Here is a 16,557-nt window from a genome sequence, read left to right on the forward strand (position 1 = left end):
ATTTATGCTCATCAGCCCTCTCTCTTCTTCGCCTTCTCTGTGACCTCTGCACTGCTTTACCCTCCATTCCCAAATCACATCTTCCACCATCTGCCAGGAGTTGGCTGTGGACTACTGCCCTCCACCTCTCCAGCCACACCTCCCTAGACTTCTTTGATGGTTTCTAGCTGTCCATCCAGCCTTTCAATGTACGTGCACCTAAAGGCCATGTCTTAGGCCTCCCGTCACACTGCATCCTCTTCCAGGGATGATCCTGGTCTATAGCTTTAATACCTAACCATATGGGATGATGGCCCATGTCAAGCTCCGTCCCTCCCTCTGGCCTTGCTTTTGTCCAGTGAAGCCACATGTTTACTAAATAGAATCTCCACTTGGATCACCCAAAGGAACCTTGAACTCGGTGTGTCTCAAAGTACATTCAGCACCTTGCCCACCTCCCCTGAGACCCAACCACCTTGCTGCTCTTCTGTGTTCCTCACCAACAGTAAAGGGCATCAATATTCATTCAGGAACCTAAATATCAGAAACCAGAAAACAATCATCCCTGATTCCCCCGTCTTAATAACCCCACATCTAGTCACCAAATCCTCTTGATTCTTCTGCTCCTTATGTCTCGATTCCATTTGCCTCTCTTATTTATTCTCACTTGTGTCACAGTAAGCAAAACTGAGGTGGAGAACAAAGGCAAGAAAGAAATGTAGAGGGCAGCCTGGGTGGCTCAGCGGTTTGGCGCCGCCTTCAGCCCAGGGCGTGATCCTGGAGATAGGGGGATGGGAGTCCCATGTCGAACTCCCAGCGTGGAGCCCCCTTCTCCCTCTGCCTGTGTCTCTGCCTCTCTCTCTGTGTCTCTCATGAATAAATAAATAAAATCTTAAAAAAAAAAAAAAGAAAATGTAGATGAAAATGAAACTTCTTTATAACCTGCAGCCCATTGTCATTCGAGGCAGGCAGAGTATAACATTCTTCCAGGAAGCTCCCAACTGTAAAAGTTAATGCTCTGCTAGGAGAAAAACAAGCTTAGCTTGACAATAGCTAGGCCTCCAGGGTCCCCCTGAGTCTTCTTCAGCATCTGAGAGTCCTTTTGGAAGCCTCCGTTTGTCTTTACTTCCCACAACTGGAAAATATATAATCAGTCACTCGCTCCTGACAACCCCAGCTCGTTCTGCCCACCGGTCCTATCACTGTGCTTTCATGAAAGCCTTCTTGCCCCCGAAGACTTCTCGTGAATTCTTTCTTGGCCAACAGCTCTAAACCCCAACCTTCAAACCACATCAAAACGATGATTGGTTGTTTGTGACTGGATTACTAAAATCTCTCAACCTCACATTCTGCCCTTAGTCTGGCCCTCCTTTTTGGGGGTGGGGTTCCCAACTGTTCTTTTGATAAAAGATAAACTCTCTAAGTGGATTAAAAGACCACTGATTACCTCTCCAGTCCAATCTGGTTAAGGACAGAGAGGACTCTGTAACCCCAAACTTCAAGGATTCAAATTCCGGTTGAAGTTGCTCTTGCTAGTTGATAGTCTTGAACAAGTCACTTACCCTCTCTGTGCCCGAATTTTCTCTTCAGGAAAACAGGGGTGATAATATCCACCTCCTTAGGGTCATTGTAAAAATTAACTTGCTATGTCAGGGTCTCAGCAAGTCCCAGCTCACAAGAAGCATGTACCTAAGTGCCAACTATTATTCCCTATTCTCAGCCTCCCACTTTACACTTCAACCACACTTAACTTACTTCTCTCCCTTTAGACTTCCACATTTGCCCTTCCCCGTCCAGAATACTCTGCCAAGTGGCTCCCTAAATCCAATCTTTTAAGTCTTGCTTTGGACAGTATTACCTCTGGTAACTTCTCACAACACGACGTTAACCGCACAGACTCTATAGAGACAGGCTGCCTTGAGTGTTCTACTCAACACTTGGTCACTTATAATCTCTCTTAACTTGGGACAGGTTAATCCTCAGTTGCCTCTTCTGCAAAATGGGGAAGATAAAAGCACCCACTGCTGAGGACTGAAGGAGTTCAGTTTCTCCAAGCTCCTAGCACAGGATCTTCCAGCATCAGGCCAATAATAACCGTCCAATAAACGCTAGCTATTATTATTATGGCTAAGCTTGCTGTTAGGCAGATCTCTAGCTGCCCCGGGCTCTCTAGCTGAGCACTGAATGAATGCCCCTGAAAAGGAAGCTGAACTCCAGGATCTCCAGTCTTGATCTAATCTGACTTCCTACCCACCACTCTTTGAAGCTCTTTGGGGATATCCACCCCCTCCAGTCCCAGTGCTGCTCACTAGCACCCAAACACCCACAACGGGCCGGAAGGGACATGGCTAGATGCCCCCCCACCCCATCAGGCGCCCGGGCTCCAAGCAGGCCCGAGGGACCCCCTCCCCCTCCTCCTCCCCGCCAGCCGCTCCCCGCGCCCCCGGTCAGACTCCCGCGGCTCCACTCCTCCCCCTGCCCCCTCCCAGCGCCGTGGGGCTCCGGGCCCCGCGCCCGCCGCCCCCCCCCAGGGCCAGGCCGCTGACCGGTCCTGGAGCTGGAGGTCGGGTCGCTCCCGAGGCTCTTCGTAGAAGCTGATGCCCGGGTGCGTGGCAAGGGCCCGCCACAGGAACTCCTGCGTGTAGGGCTCCAAAGGCAGCGGGAAGGGAGGCACTCGCGTCTCCAGACGGCTCCAGAGCGCCGGCAGACACAGGCCATCGAGCCCCTCCAGGGCCACCTCGTCCAACAACGACTCCAACGCGTCCATTGCTCCTGGAGTTTGCAGCTCCCCGGGCGCCTGCGCATCAGGACGCGGAGGGCCCTCCAGCGCGCCTGCGCACCACAGCGGCAGCCCGGGGAGGCGGGGCTGGACCTGCGGGGGGAGGAGGAGCTCCAGAGCGCCGGCGTGACGTCACGCCCCGTGGGGGCGGGCTCAGTCCGCGGGGCTCCGCCGCCATTGGTCCGGAACCCCGCAGTAACCAGGGGAACTGCAAACACTGCAGAGGCCGCTTCCGGTTCGAGCTCCCGGAACCGCCGCCTCTCGGGATGGATGGTGAGTGTCCGTGGGCCCCTCCGGACGGTCGGGCGGTTATTGTCTCATCTCTCCTGAGGTTCCCTCGGACAGAATCCCAGGCAAGAGAGCCCCGGGTCGCTACTGCCTGACCCGGGGTGGTCTCTGGTCAGAGGGAAAGGGAGCCCTACTAGGGGGTCCGGGATGGGAAGAAGGGGCTGGGGGGGAGGGGCAGGGGGGACGGGGGGGCGGGGGGGCGGGGTCAGTGGTTGGGCCTCTGTGCAGAGCCGTGTTGGTGTAGGAACCCGGTACTGGCCGGGGGCTCAGAAGCGCTTTAGGGTAGAAAGGAGAAGCAGAAGTCTGAAGGGGGTCTTGTGTGGCCTCCTCGGATGTGGGACGCTGAAACCTGGGTGTTGGTATGGGGGTACGCGCCATCCAGGTCATCAGCGACTGGGCGGGTGGGGAGGACCAGGGCATACTCTCCTTCTGAGCTCTGATGTGGACAATCACTACTGTTCAGTGCCAAAAACTGCAAGCGCTGTCAACAACACCTCGTTAAGCTTCTCAACAGCTCTTTGGGGGGCGGGGGGGGGGGTCCCATGGTGTGTGTGTGTGTGTGTGTGTGTGATCCTGTTTTGCAAATGAAGAAACTGAGGCTCAAAGAAGTTAACTTGCCCCAAGTCAAACGGCCAGCAAGCTGGGCAGAGTGACTATGAAACACAGACACTCAGCTAAATGAACAGAGTTGGAGATTTGGTGGTTTCAGAGGCCCTTCAGCTCATTCCAGGCGTTCCAAATGGAAATATCTGCAGGGGCAGGTCTGGTGGGCTGGATTGGGGTGTCACTGAAAAATCACTTCCCCTTTTGGAAAGGAAAGCTTCTCACTCCTCTCCAACCAATTAATTTTTCTGGGGGGTTGGGGGGGGGAGGCACTTCTCGAAATGCCATGACAGCCAATCAGTCTGATGGCCAGATGGCCAGATGCCACCTGTGGACCACTATTTAGGGTTCCCTGATTAGAATCATGGAATTGACCGTTGAAAACAATCTAAAAATAGGGTACTTTGATCTCATTTTGAAGATAGGAGGACTAATGTCTAGACAGACTGTTGAGGGCCTGTGCTAAAATCCAGATCATTTTTCTCATTTTAGCACTCTCCCTTACTTCCAAGGATTTGTTCCTTGAATCCGCCTGATGCAGTGTGGGAAGTTAGTTGTTGTTTTTTTTTTTAATTGACCAGTCTGATATGTACTTAAAAGACATCTTTGCCCTTTGTACTTCAGAGGTACTATAAAATGTCATTTGCAGTTGCCTTGTGGAGCGATCTATTGCTACAGAGCAACAGTTCTCAAATGTTTGGTTGTTTTTTTTTTCTCAAATCATTTCGATCTCAGGACACCTTTATACTCTTACCTCAAAAGAGCTTTATGTATATTGTATCTGTGCTATTGACCGTATTGAAATTAAAGCTGAGAAAAAAAAATCTTAAAGCATTCATTTATCAATTATTTAAAAATAGCAGTAAACTTGGGGCGCCTGGGTAGCTCAGTTGGCTAAGCATCCAGTTCTTGGTTTCGGCTCAGGTCATCATCTCATGGGTTGAGATTGAGCCCCACATTGGGTTCCTCACTTAGCAGGGAGTCTGCTTAAGGTTCTCTCCCTCTGCCCCTCCCCAGGCTCACATGTGCTCTCTCTCTCTAAAGATAATAAATCTTTAAAAAATAACAGTAAACCCATTACTTCTGAATAAAAATTATAATTTTAATGAAAATTAGCTAGGCCTACATCCCCCAAAATTAGTAGGAAGAGTAGCATTATTTTACATTGTCTCAAATCTCTTAATGTCTGGCTTGATAGAAAATACCTAGACTCTCATTTCTGCTTCAGCAACCAAACTGTTGTGTCTTTTGGCTGATGTACATGAAGAAAGTCTGGCCTCACACAGATTTTAATTGCCGTCTTCAAATCAAAGACCTTCTTTTTTGATACCATGCCAAAACCTAGCAAGTGGTGATTTCTTGAAGGGTATTTACAGTGTGCCATCTGAAACCATATTGGTGAACTTTTGTACTCTGTTACATTAAAATGCATTGGTTTATCTTCCCTTTTGTTCAGATATTTTACTCATGTATGATTTTATTACATTAGGCATTGGTCATTTGGAAAATGTTGGTTTACTGAGTCACGCAAGTCTTCCAAATGTTGACATTTCAAATTCCATTATGTGATATCAAGTGGAATATAATTATATAGTATCAAGAAAATCACATTTGTTAATATCACCGTTTCTTTCTTTCTTTCTTTCTTTCTTTCTTTCTTTCTTTCTTTCTTTCTTTCTTTTTTTTTTTAGAAAAAAAGTTTAAGCTGCTAAACTCAAGGTAGTAGAAACAAGTTTTCATTTGGGCAACAAATACTGTCAGTTTCCTTGGGGAAAGGAACAGACTCACTTTTCTTTCTTTTTTTTTTTTTTTTTTTTTTTACATATTTGAGAAAATGTCCGTGAAACACTCAAGCCTGTATAACTATAAACTATAGTTTGTTAGATGTTCATTCAAGTAAAAAAAGTCATTCTATATGTATGAGGCTAGATCAGCTGGTAACTCACACAAGTACATGAGTGTTTTCTAGGATCAACTATTCCGCTTTGGCTTGTACCAGAAGGGCTTGATATACTTCCCATTTTGTCACACACAATATTAAAAAGATGTATACTCGTGGGATGAAATGGAACAAAATTAATTTAGTATTTCATAAGGATATTCTTAGGTGAAAATGATTTTTTTATGATTATGGTTTTATCGTGAGTACATGGCAGTAAATAATGTGATGACTGCTAGTACAATTTGGTGCTGCTGCCTTGTAGCAACTCAGGCCACAAGCAGTTTTATCTACTGCTGCTTTTCCATCATCAATGCAAGTATCAACACAGTGAAGAAATCTTAGAATTGTGATTAAGATAGTTTTGTCCTTGTGAACCCCCTCTTCTTCCCAGGGTCTGTGGAAAACAGTTTGAGAAACATCGCTATAGACCATTTTTAAGAAGTCTGCCCAGTTACTCTGTCATCATCTCCTTCACTCCTAGAGCATTATCACAGCCCAATAGAGGAACCTGTTAATTTTCAGAGTGGTACAAAAAAGAAAAACTTGTTCTTTCTAAGAAAGCATTTACCCCAAGATTAGATTTAGCATTCAAAAGATCCCTTTTCTATTAAATTTTTAAAATGTAGGTGATACAACAATTTTATAGGCACATATGTGTTAGGTAGGGTGAAGCATACCATGATGAATTGTGATTCTAGCCAAGTCTGGCCTTACCAAAAAGGTGTTTACTTCCCAAATTTACAGAAAGCTTAAGAATCTACCATCTATCTACAATACCCAAACTTGATTGTAGTTAGGTTAATTCTGCATGTCCAAATCACCATGGTTTTTCACATTTTTCCTGGTCCGTTGGTTTTGACCTTGGGCAAGTTTCATTTGGCTCTGCGATACAGTGTGATATAATGCTGATATATTTGGGGGGGCTATATATTCAAATTTCAGCTATGTACTCTGACCTCTCTGAGCCTCAGTTTTTCTGTCAATGAAGTAGAGCTGAAAATAAGGCATACTTTGTTTTATCCGGTAATCCACTGGTGAATTCAATGAGACTGTGCATGAACACTTAACACCAAGTCTGGCAGATAAAAAGCACTCCTACGAGGTAGCTAATGCTGTCATTATCTGCAAATGGGCAAACTTTAGCTGGCAGAAGAGGGAGGAGGGAATCGATGAAGCTCTCTAGCAAATAATAATCTTTGTAATTAGCTCACTGTTTGTTTAAAAAAAGCCGACTTGTGACATTTTATATTTACCTGAAAGTAAACTGGCAATGTGTGAGTCTTTTGCTATGAAGTGTTCACCTTTATGTTAAAGTCACATTTCCTCCAGTGCTTTTAAAATATGAGATGGTTCAGGAAAAAAATATTTCTACTCAGTTCTCAAGGAAACATAATAATTAGACAAAAGTTCAGCACATCAACATAATTAGAAAGGATTTTAAAGCTGTTCATTTGCTTTTGCTCTCCCCAGAGCAAATATTCAACATTTCCCCCGCTTAAACTGTTCATTTGCTTAGTACACTTTCTCAAAGAATTAATAATGCCAAGATGAAATTTAGCCTAGCTTGTCTAAATAATCTCAAACTGCAAAACGGGTGACGGTTGAATTAGTAAGGTTGAAAGTATGCTGTCAGCATGTCTGGTCTCCTCTGTTCTGATCCAGTATTCACCTGTGGGCTCCCGGTGACTTGTCAATTTCTCTGACTACTTAAAATAAACCAAGCCAAAAATGTTGTAAAATAAAGCGAGCATTCAGCAGGCAAAATAAACATGTGGTCTGTGTAGTCTCTATGTCTGTTCTCCCTTCCTTCTTTCTTCATGCCCAACTTTCAATCTGATTCATTTCTTTGTGTCTTGCTAGTTCTCAGTATCCATCCCAACCTGTGATTTTAGCTTACAGGAACTTGGCACGTTAAGTTTTGCTTATTCTTTAGGGCATTCATTTAGTAACCCTACATTTCAATGCCTTCTGTGTACTGGAATCCAGAGATACCAAGATGAGTACTGGATCCAGGTGAAGGGTAGATGGGAGTTTATTGTATTATTCTTTTTCTTTTCTTTCTTTCTTTTTTTTTTTTAAAGTAGGATCTACGCCCAGCATGGAGCCAACATGGGGCTTGAACTCACGAGCCTGAGATCAAGACCTGAGCTGAGATCAAGAGTCAGATGCTTAACCGACTGAGCCACCCAGACACCCCTCCTTATATTACTCTTAAAACTTTCTTTAAGTTGATTTTTCTGAACATAGAAGTTAAGAAATTTTTCACCTTAAACACAAAAAGAGAGATGTAGCCAATTTGAAAATGAATTCTTTATATCTAAGGTTACAAGTTGGGGGCCTCTGAATGAATCAGATCACAGTCATGCTTACTTGGCCCATAATGATTTTTGTTTTGTTTTCAGTTTTTTTTTTCTTTTTTTTTGCAATTTTTGAATGAGTTCTCAACATTGAAAAATTGAGGGGTTTCTCATAAATATCTGATCGTGATATTTTCTTAACAAAAATAATAAAGTCTATTAACACCAAATCAGAGTTGTGCATGGCAACAGCTTCCTCCCAGCTGGAGCTAAATGGAGACCACCCCTTTAGCAGGGAGGTGTACTTTCCAGTTTGCCACAGCACCTCCCTGACTGGCCGCCCTCATTGCGTGTGTTCCCTGCCTGCACCCTGTAGCTATCTGAAGTTACAGTCCTGCTCTTATATTAACTTGGGCAATTTTGGAAATCCCTGCAGATTATTGTGTGGCATGGTGTGCCATATATACTTGTTCTCTTTGTTTTAATCTGAGAGAAAAAGAGGGGGGTGGATATATACTCTGCACTTAAGAACTTCATAGTCTGGTGAGAAAGCCAGTCAACAATAGCTAACTATAATCCAACATGGGAGTCCCTAGAAGATCACATTTTCAAAGGTCTTTCTCTTTCTCAAAGCAATCTGGCTCACTGCCTGCTTTTATAAATAAAGTTTTATTGGGATATGGCTGTGCCCACTTGCATATAAATGCGTACGATCCATGGCTATTTTCATGCTTCAGAGGCAAAGCTGATTAGTTGTGGCAGAGGCCATATGGTCCATAAAGCCAAAAATCTTTACTATCTGGCCCTTCCCTGGAAGTTTGCCGACTTCTGCCAGCGAGGATCTGATTGGATTCTTGAGACAGTTCCATGTGATGCTCATTAACATTGGGCCCATTTACACCATGTAACTAGCAGGTAGCAGAACTAGGACTCAACCAAATAAAGTGTACACCCTAGATTTTTGTATATCTAGAGCATGTCCTCAAAGACCGTTCTCAAACTTGACTGTGCCAGTTTGTGGCCAGGTTGTTACACTTGTGAAGTGAGTCTATGGGCGATGCCTACCCATTAGGCTTGTGGAAGAACAAACACAGTTTAAAAGGCACTACCTGGGCAGCCCTGGTGGCCCAGGGTTTGGCGCTGCCTTCAGCCCAGGGTCTGATCCTGGAGACCTGGGATCCTGTCCCACGTTGGGCTCCCTGCAGGGAGCCTGCTTCTCCCTCTGCCTGTGTCTCTGCCTCTCTCTCTGTGTCTGTCATGAATAAATAAATAAAATATTTTAAAAAAATAAATAAAAGGTACTGCCCTTGATCACCTCCGTGGCTCCCTCAGAATCTGACCCTGTGGCCACTCTTCTATTTCCAAATAGGAAAGGGCTTACCAGGAGCAATATGGTTAGTTCAAGGAGGAGTTTGGTACTGTTTACAGCTCACTTTATATAAGAATAAGGAAGTAAACATTGTCCTCAATGACACCAGACAACTGATGCCCTGCAGATTTCAACAGCTTGACCCTTGTAACTTTAACAATTGCCCTGTGGACACAGCACCCTAAATCAAAAAATTTCCCGGATGAGGCATTGTTCCTCCCTTCCCCTATCTCCTGTTTGGTCTGCTGGTCTCCAGTCTCCTGTTTAGATACTCACCTACCCACCCACCCTCATGTCCAGAGGTATTATAATGGGCTGAATGGGGTCCGTTGTTGTGTGTTCCCATATTTAAAAATAGTGATCTCCCATAGAAACCTGGACTTTATAGTCTCTGGATGGAAGGGTGCTTTGGTCCTGCTGGGCTTGCATTCCCACAAAGCCCTGGTTCTGAACCTTGGTCACCCCTTGGCCTTGGACAAGTGATGACAGTTTGACCTCTTCTGGCTGATGGCACTGGTCAGCAAGTGCCTTTTACTTGCATTAAGAATATTAGCCTGGGGCAGCCCCAGTGGCGCTGCAGCCCGGGGCATGATCTTGGAGAACTGGGATCGAGTCCCATGTCGGGCTCCCCGCATGGGGCCCGCTTCTCCCTCTGCCTGTGTCTCTGCCTCTCTCTGTGTGTGTCTCTCTATGAATAAATAAATAAAATCTAAAAAAAAAAAAAAAAAAAAAAGAATATTATCCTGAATATTCAGGTCTCTAGGCATCTGAAATTTCAACTGCTGCCCATTCACCCCAGACAGCTGGCCATTTCTTGTGCACACCATATTCTTTCCCACCTCCCTGCCTTCCCCCTTGTATTCCCTGCCAGCTGTCTCCTTTCAAGTCACCTCCACACTGTAGATTACAGTAACTGACGCCACCTGTAGAATTAACTCCTCCCACATGGCAGGATTCCATGGCCGCCTCCTGTATCCTCCTGCTGTCTCACAGGTACTGGGCTCCATGCCTTTCTTCCTCTATGAGGATAGACACCCACTCTGATTCCTTTGTGTACCCAGCGCTTGGCACAAGGACTAGCACAGGGAGATGTACATGAGTGTTTGCTGGGCTGACATTGTAACCAGGAAAGAGATGAACTGATCTGTCCCTTAGTGAATTGCTGGCTGGTCTCCATAAAGCAGGCAGAGTAAAAGTCCTTGCAGCCAAGCCTACAGACCAAGATTCTAGAGATCTCAACTGGTTCCTCTTTCTCTAATGAGAAAAGTATGGTTTCTAGACATTATCCTTTAGAGTACTTCACCCAGTCCTAATAACATGCTCTAACCTAGCTACCTTTACTGTATCTCTAGCCCCTGTTGTTATCCTGTTCTCCCAGACCCTGGGATCATGCCCTGAGCTGAAGGCAGACGCTCAACTGCTGAGTGTCAACCCAGGCGTCCCTCCTGCCTCTTTTTTTGACTCTGATGCTACCTTGACCACCGTTAACTGATGGATTCTCTGGAGACAGCTCCTGACTTAACATGTCCTTGGAGGATAGGAGGGTTACTGGTGAATGTAGCACCAGGCAGGAAGTTGGAGCACCAGGGATACCTGGCCACTAACCACAGAACCCCTGCAGGGACCACCCACTCTTTATAAACTCTGAGTGGCTTTGCAATGCACTTTGTGTGTGTATGTGTGTGTGCGTGTACATACATGTGCACGTATGCTCTTTCTCAAGAATCCCAAACTATTGGGATGCCTGGGTGGCTCAGCAGTTGAGCATCTGCCTTTGGCTCAGGGCATGATCCCGGGGTTCTGGTATTGAATCCCACATTGGATTTCCCATGGGGAGCATGCTTTTCCCTCTGCCTGTGTCTCTGCCTCTCTATGTGTCTCTTGTGAATAAATAAAATCTTAAAAAAAAATTCCTGAACTATTTAGGGGCGCCTGCATGGCTTGGTTGTTTAAGTGTCCAACTCTTGGTTTTTGGTTCACATCACAATCTTGGGGTCCCAAGATCGAGCCCCTTGTTGGCTTGGCAGTCAGTGCAGGGTCTGCTTGTCCCTCTCCCTTCTGCTCTGCTCCTCCTCTCACTCGCTTAAATATATAAATAAACAAATAAACAAACAAATAAATAAAATCTTTTAAAGAAGAATCCAAAACTATTTATTTATTTATTTATTTTCCCCAAACTATTTAGATAGCTTTTAGAAACCTACCTAAAATCACAGACAGATCCAGAAAGGACTTAAACAGATCTCGTCCAGGGAACTAGATAGATTTCTGAACTCTAAGGATTCCATGCAGGAATACAAGTTTAGAAGCCTGTAGGGACCAGACAGGTAATATAAGTGACCACAGTGGCCAGGGTTTATTTTGTTATGCTGCTTTATGTCAGATTCTTTCAATACCTGTATACACTTTGCATACCTGGAATATTCCTCAATTTCATAAACAACTCGATCATCTGCTAATTCCTTGAAGCCTCCTCCATCCCCCCATAATCTGTAAAATAGAGATGATAGTTGTCCTACTTCCTGGGGTTATTGTAAAAATTAAAAGCATTCATGGATGCAGTGCCCTTAGATCAGGACCTGGCATGCTCACTAATGATTCTCACTTTTGCTGGAGATGTGGACACATGGACCTTCACTTTCATCTTTACTGTAGGGAAAAACCTCTCAGACCTGCTGATAAGTGACAACTTGGACTTGACCTCAGTGGCAGGGATACAGCCAGCCAGTGGGGCTGGGAACCAGAGGACACCATGCTGTCTGCTGGGCTACTGTCCTCAGCTCAAGACAATAGATGCCAGGCAGGAATGCAAGCCCTGTGTTGCCATGTCTTTTGGTTTTCCAAAAGAATCCAGGACTCAGGATTTTAAAATGTGAAATCACCCAAGCTGTAGATGTCAGCTGAAAAAACAATTTTTTTTTTTTTAATAAGGAGACCCAACAAATGTCTGTGGGCTGGATTCAGCTAGTGAGTAACTTCTGATCTGGTGTGACCGCTGTCATTTATCAGATGTTGGGGCCAAGGCTTGGGGAGTTAACGTGCCCACAGAAGTGGGAGAACAGGCACAGATCCATTTATGTACAGTGCCCCCCGCCCCAACCATGACAAAGCCTTCCTCCCAATGAGCCCTTGCAGTGGGAAGTCCTGCTTCTTGCATGATTGGAGATGGAGATTTTATTTTAAGCCTACAGAAGGCAACCCTGAAAAAGCAGGGCAGAGGATTAGACTCGCTCTCCTGCCCTTCACGTCTTTTGAGTTGGTGCTCACTAACTACATGAGCCATCCTCATCTGGGGAAGAGAGAAAGGAGCAGAGCTTTTGGAAACCTACCAAGGGGACTCCAATTCTGAGGCTGCATGACCTAAGGGGATTAGTTCCTTCATCTCTTAGTGTCTGGACTCTGAAATTATAAAACAGAGATTCATAGTAGGACTTCCTCATAGGGCTACTCTGAGAATAAAGTGAATTCATCTATTTAAAGCCCTTTAAAGTGGTACCCAGCACTTAATAGGCTTTCAGTAAAAATTAGCTGTCAGAGGAAGAAACATACCTTTTTCTTTAGGATTCCAGGGGAGATCATGCATCATTTCCTGTGTTTTCCAGGGCTACTTGGCAGATCATTGGGAGGAGGGGTGAGTGGAATGCAAATACTCAAGAGACACTTTAATGTGAATACATCCATACCAGCTCACATAGATTGACAAACGCAGTGTCCCCACTTGTATTCAGTGGGGGCCTGGTTTGGAAGACAGGGCTGGGTTGGTGTGTGTAGTTGGAACAGGTTTAGGAACTTGTATGATGGATATAGAGGTCAAGCAAAGTACATTTTAGCCTGGGAAGCATGTCGTCACATAAGCCACTGATTAAATTACAGAAGTGTGGCATTTTCTTATCTTTACTGTTTCAAATGAAAAAGAATCAATATTTTCCAATTATCTCCAGTGGTGTATTAAACTCACTTTGTCATATTTCATTTCACCATCTGAGAAAGAGCAGGGGGAAAGGGTCAGGAAGATACACTGTGAGAGAAGATGAAGTCTTCACAGCAGTTCGTACCCATGCCTCCTGTCTTCCCAACACTGTCCATTCAAAAATTTGGTCATTCATTCATTCGTTCATTCAAAGATTCCAGAAATGTCTACTGATGTCCAATCCATTCTAGGCACTGTTCCAGGTGTGGGAAATCCAGTGATAAGAAAAGCCAGTGGCCATATTTAGGGACGAGGGAGATAAACCACAACCACACTAACACGAAATAGATCAGACGGGGCTGTGCAGCAGGTAAAAAGGAGGGAGGAGGGAGCTAGTCCTCTCTGAGGAGGGCGATCCCTTTAGGCTGAGATGTGATTAATAAGTAGGAGCCAACAGGAGAGGACCAGGACCGTGTGAGCAAAGGCACTAGAACACGAAGGAATCGTGAGTCCAAGGAGCAGAGGAAAGACTGGCGGGCTGCAGGGATGTGTGGCGTGGGTGTGGCTGTGAGCATGCTCGAACAGGAAGAGAAACATGCAGAGGAAAACACACTGGAGGGTCAGGTAGGCAAGGGATATGGTCTCATTTTTAGTTGGCTGCCATGGGAAAAGCACAGCAATAGTGGAGGCAGGAGACCTACCAGGTGGCTCTGCTATGATTATGGGCCTCACAGAGGGACGATGGAGAGGAAACAACAGATTCAAGATATGTTTGGGATGCAGAGTCCAACAGAACTCACGGAGATCCTTGAACATACATACAGTCAGCTGTTTACGGGGGAGTGAACTACTTCCTGCTAAGCGCCTACTATGTGCAGGGCACCATTCTACGCATTTCACATGTACTATCTTAACACTGACAATAGAGTGAAATGGAATTGCACTATCAGTGTTTCCAAACAGGTACTGAGAAGCTGAGCCAGACGGGCTGACCCACAATCTACCCTCTCTGCCACCACACAGCATTGTCTCCAGGCTCTCATGTAATTATGAAGGCAGCCAAAGAATGCATGGCTAAGCATTTTTAGAAGTGCACAAGCAAATGCGCATAACAGCGTGCAGGTTATAAATAACCATTTCTAGCTGCCAGCTGCTGTTTGGGTTTGGAAAGGAAACTAGGATCTTAGCATGACTTGTTTATCTCAGGTAATTTGGCAGTAAACTGGGCCCTGGGAATTTGAGTTACATAGAAAATGCAAAGGAAGAGTGACAGGGATATTGTTTTGGGCTTTCAGACAACAGAATGTGACTTAAAGTCCCCAGAACCAGCCTGGAGGTGCACACGGAGAATTGGAAGGAATCTGAAAGTGTGTCGCAGAGCCCACGTTTACCTGTCTTCCAAGCAGAAATTTTCTAACAGATTTCTGTTATTATGATGAGATTTCCTTAAAGAGCTCTCCTCCCTCCCCTGCAAAAATGGTCCATAGCATCGAGGTAAATACAGGAGATTCTCCAGCCTTCTGCCTAGTTGCAAAAATGGTCCATAGCATCGAGGTAAATACAGGAGATTCTCCAGCCTTCTGCCTAGTTGCCTATTAGGTTAGAAACTAGAAGGCTTTTTTGTTTGATCTATATAGATCTTTAATTTTTTTTAATTACTTGTCAAAATTTAAAACTTAGAAGCTTTCTCTTAATACTGGACTTCTCTGGAAAAATCCAATCAAGTGAGACTGGGCCCACATTCCTACATGGAAACTGGAAGCTGGAGCCAAATAGCAATTCCCCCAGGGGTACCTAGGTGGCTCAGCCAGTTAAGCGTCTGTCTTGGTTTTGGCAGAGGTAATGTTCTCAGGGTCGTGAGACCAAGCTCTGCTTCGTGCTGGGTGTGGAGCCTGCTTATGATTCTCTCTTTCTGGGCAGCCCAGGTGGCTCAGCGGTTTAGCGCCACCTTCAGCCCAGGGTGTGATCCTGGAGACCCAGGATCGAGTCCCACGTCGGGCTCCCTGCATGGAGCCTGCTTCTCCCTCTGCCTGTGCCTCTGCCTCTCTCTCTCTCTCTGTGTGTATTCTCATAAATAAATAAAATCTTTTTTTTTTTTTAATTTTTTTTTAAATTTATTTATGATAGTCACAGAGAGAGAGAGAGAGAGGCAGAGACACAGGCAGAGGGAGAAGCAGGCTCCATGCAGGGAGCCCGACGTGGGACTCGATCCCGGGTCTCCAGGATCGTAAAATCTTTTTTTTTTAAAGAAAGATTTCTCTCTCTCTCTCTCTCTCTCTCTCTCTTTCTCCCTCCCTCCCTCACTCCCTCCCTCCTCCTCTACCCCCCCACCCTTGCAGCACTCTCTCTGTCTCTCTCAAAAAACAATAACAACAACAAAACCAAATAAGGATTCCCCTTAGGCTGGGCAGGTGCTCCCCAGGCTGCTCTGTCCCCACCCTGCCACCTTACTCTGCCATAGGTATCTTTGCAAAGGCTGTAGGTGGAAGTCTAGGAAGCTGGGATGGGGCTGAAGACCTGTGTGTGTGGGGGTGGGTGGGTAGTAATGACACTGGTGGGGCCCCAGGGTGCTTCCATCCCTGGACTTGATGAGTGGGTGGGTGCCAGCAGGGTGGAGTGAACACTGGATTAGCAGCCAGACTGACTGGTTACTAATCCAGTTCTTCCCTTTCCTCGCTCTGACCTTGGACAGGTTTCTTTACTTCTCTGAGCCACATGGCTCTGTTGTTTTGTATGATAGGGAGTCCTGAGAGCTGTCACCTGGGGAAGAAGCTGTCTAGGTAGGTGCTCAGTAAGCACAAGGAAACCACGATTTCCAGACAGCCTGTCTAGACAGGTCTCAGTTTTCCTTTGCTTGTTTTTCCTTCCTTTTTCTTTTTCCGTTCTCATCTTGTCTAGCCATTTCACAGAAACTTTGCCCTTAAGTAAATGAGCAGGTCACCAAATAGCGTATTGGCTTAGCCAAGAAACTGTTGTTCCAATTTCCAGAAAACATTTTTTTGTCATCATATCATTCTTATCTCTCGTGCATTGTACAGGTCAGTCTCTTAGACAAAGACAGTTTGTCCTCCTAAAATACCGTGTGGTCTCTCCAACAAGCTTTGGGGTGCTGCATTTTGCAGCGGCTACTCTATCTCTCTCCAGCAGACCAAAACTTGTGGGTTCTCTGATGGGAATAGTCTACAGCATTTCCCATTGTGTATTTTTAAAATTTGAATCTGCCTTTTCGACATTTAATATTTTAAATTTCTTTTAATTTTTTCAAAAGGAAATAGGTTCAAATACATCATTCAAAAATAAAAACAGGGCAGCCCCGGTGGCGCAGCGGTTTAGCGCCGCCTGCAGCCCAGGGCGTGATCCTGGAGACCCTGGATCGAGTCCCACATCAGG

The 16,557-nt window shown here is 45.5% G+C and overlaps 2 protein-coding genes across 4 annotated transcripts in view; one reads left to right on the forward strand and one right to left on the reverse strand.

Annotated features, from left to right (window-relative positions):
* The window catches only part of GTF3C1 (general transcription factor IIIC subunit 1), a 73,650-nt gene extending 70,847 nt beyond the window's left edge, over nt 1–2,803 (reverse strand). For both annotated transcript variants that reach the window (XM_077907114.1, XM_077907113.1), the window contains exon 1: nt 2,526–2,803. In XM_077907114.1, the coding sequence (XP_077763240.1) occupies nt 2,526–2,746 (221 nt within the window). In that variant the 5' untranslated portion in view covers nt 2,747–2,803. The remainder of the gene's footprint in view (nt 1–2,525) is intronic.
* Nucleotides 2,804–2,928: 125 nt separating this feature from the next.
* KATNIP (katanin interacting protein) overlaps nt 2,929–16,557 on the forward strand; it is a 195,523-nt gene continuing 181,894 nt past the window's right edge. Inside the window, exon 1 of one of the 2 annotated variants that reach the window (XM_077907116.1) lies at nt 2,929–3,031. In XM_077907116.1, the coding sequence (XP_077763242.1) occupies nt 3,025–3,031 (7 nt within the window). In that variant the 5' untranslated portion in view covers nt 2,929–3,024. The remainder of the gene's footprint in view (nt 3,032–16,557) is intronic. The other variant, XM_077907115.1, reaches the window with a different exon arrangement.

The sequence above is a fragment of the Canis aureus genome, chromosome 8 (genome assembly GCF_053574225.1).
Source record: "Canis aureus isolate CA01 chromosome 8, VMU_Caureus_v.1.0, whole genome shotgun sequence".
Taxonomy (NCBI): domain Eukaryota; kingdom Metazoa; phylum Chordata; class Mammalia; order Carnivora; family Canidae; genus Canis; species Canis aureus.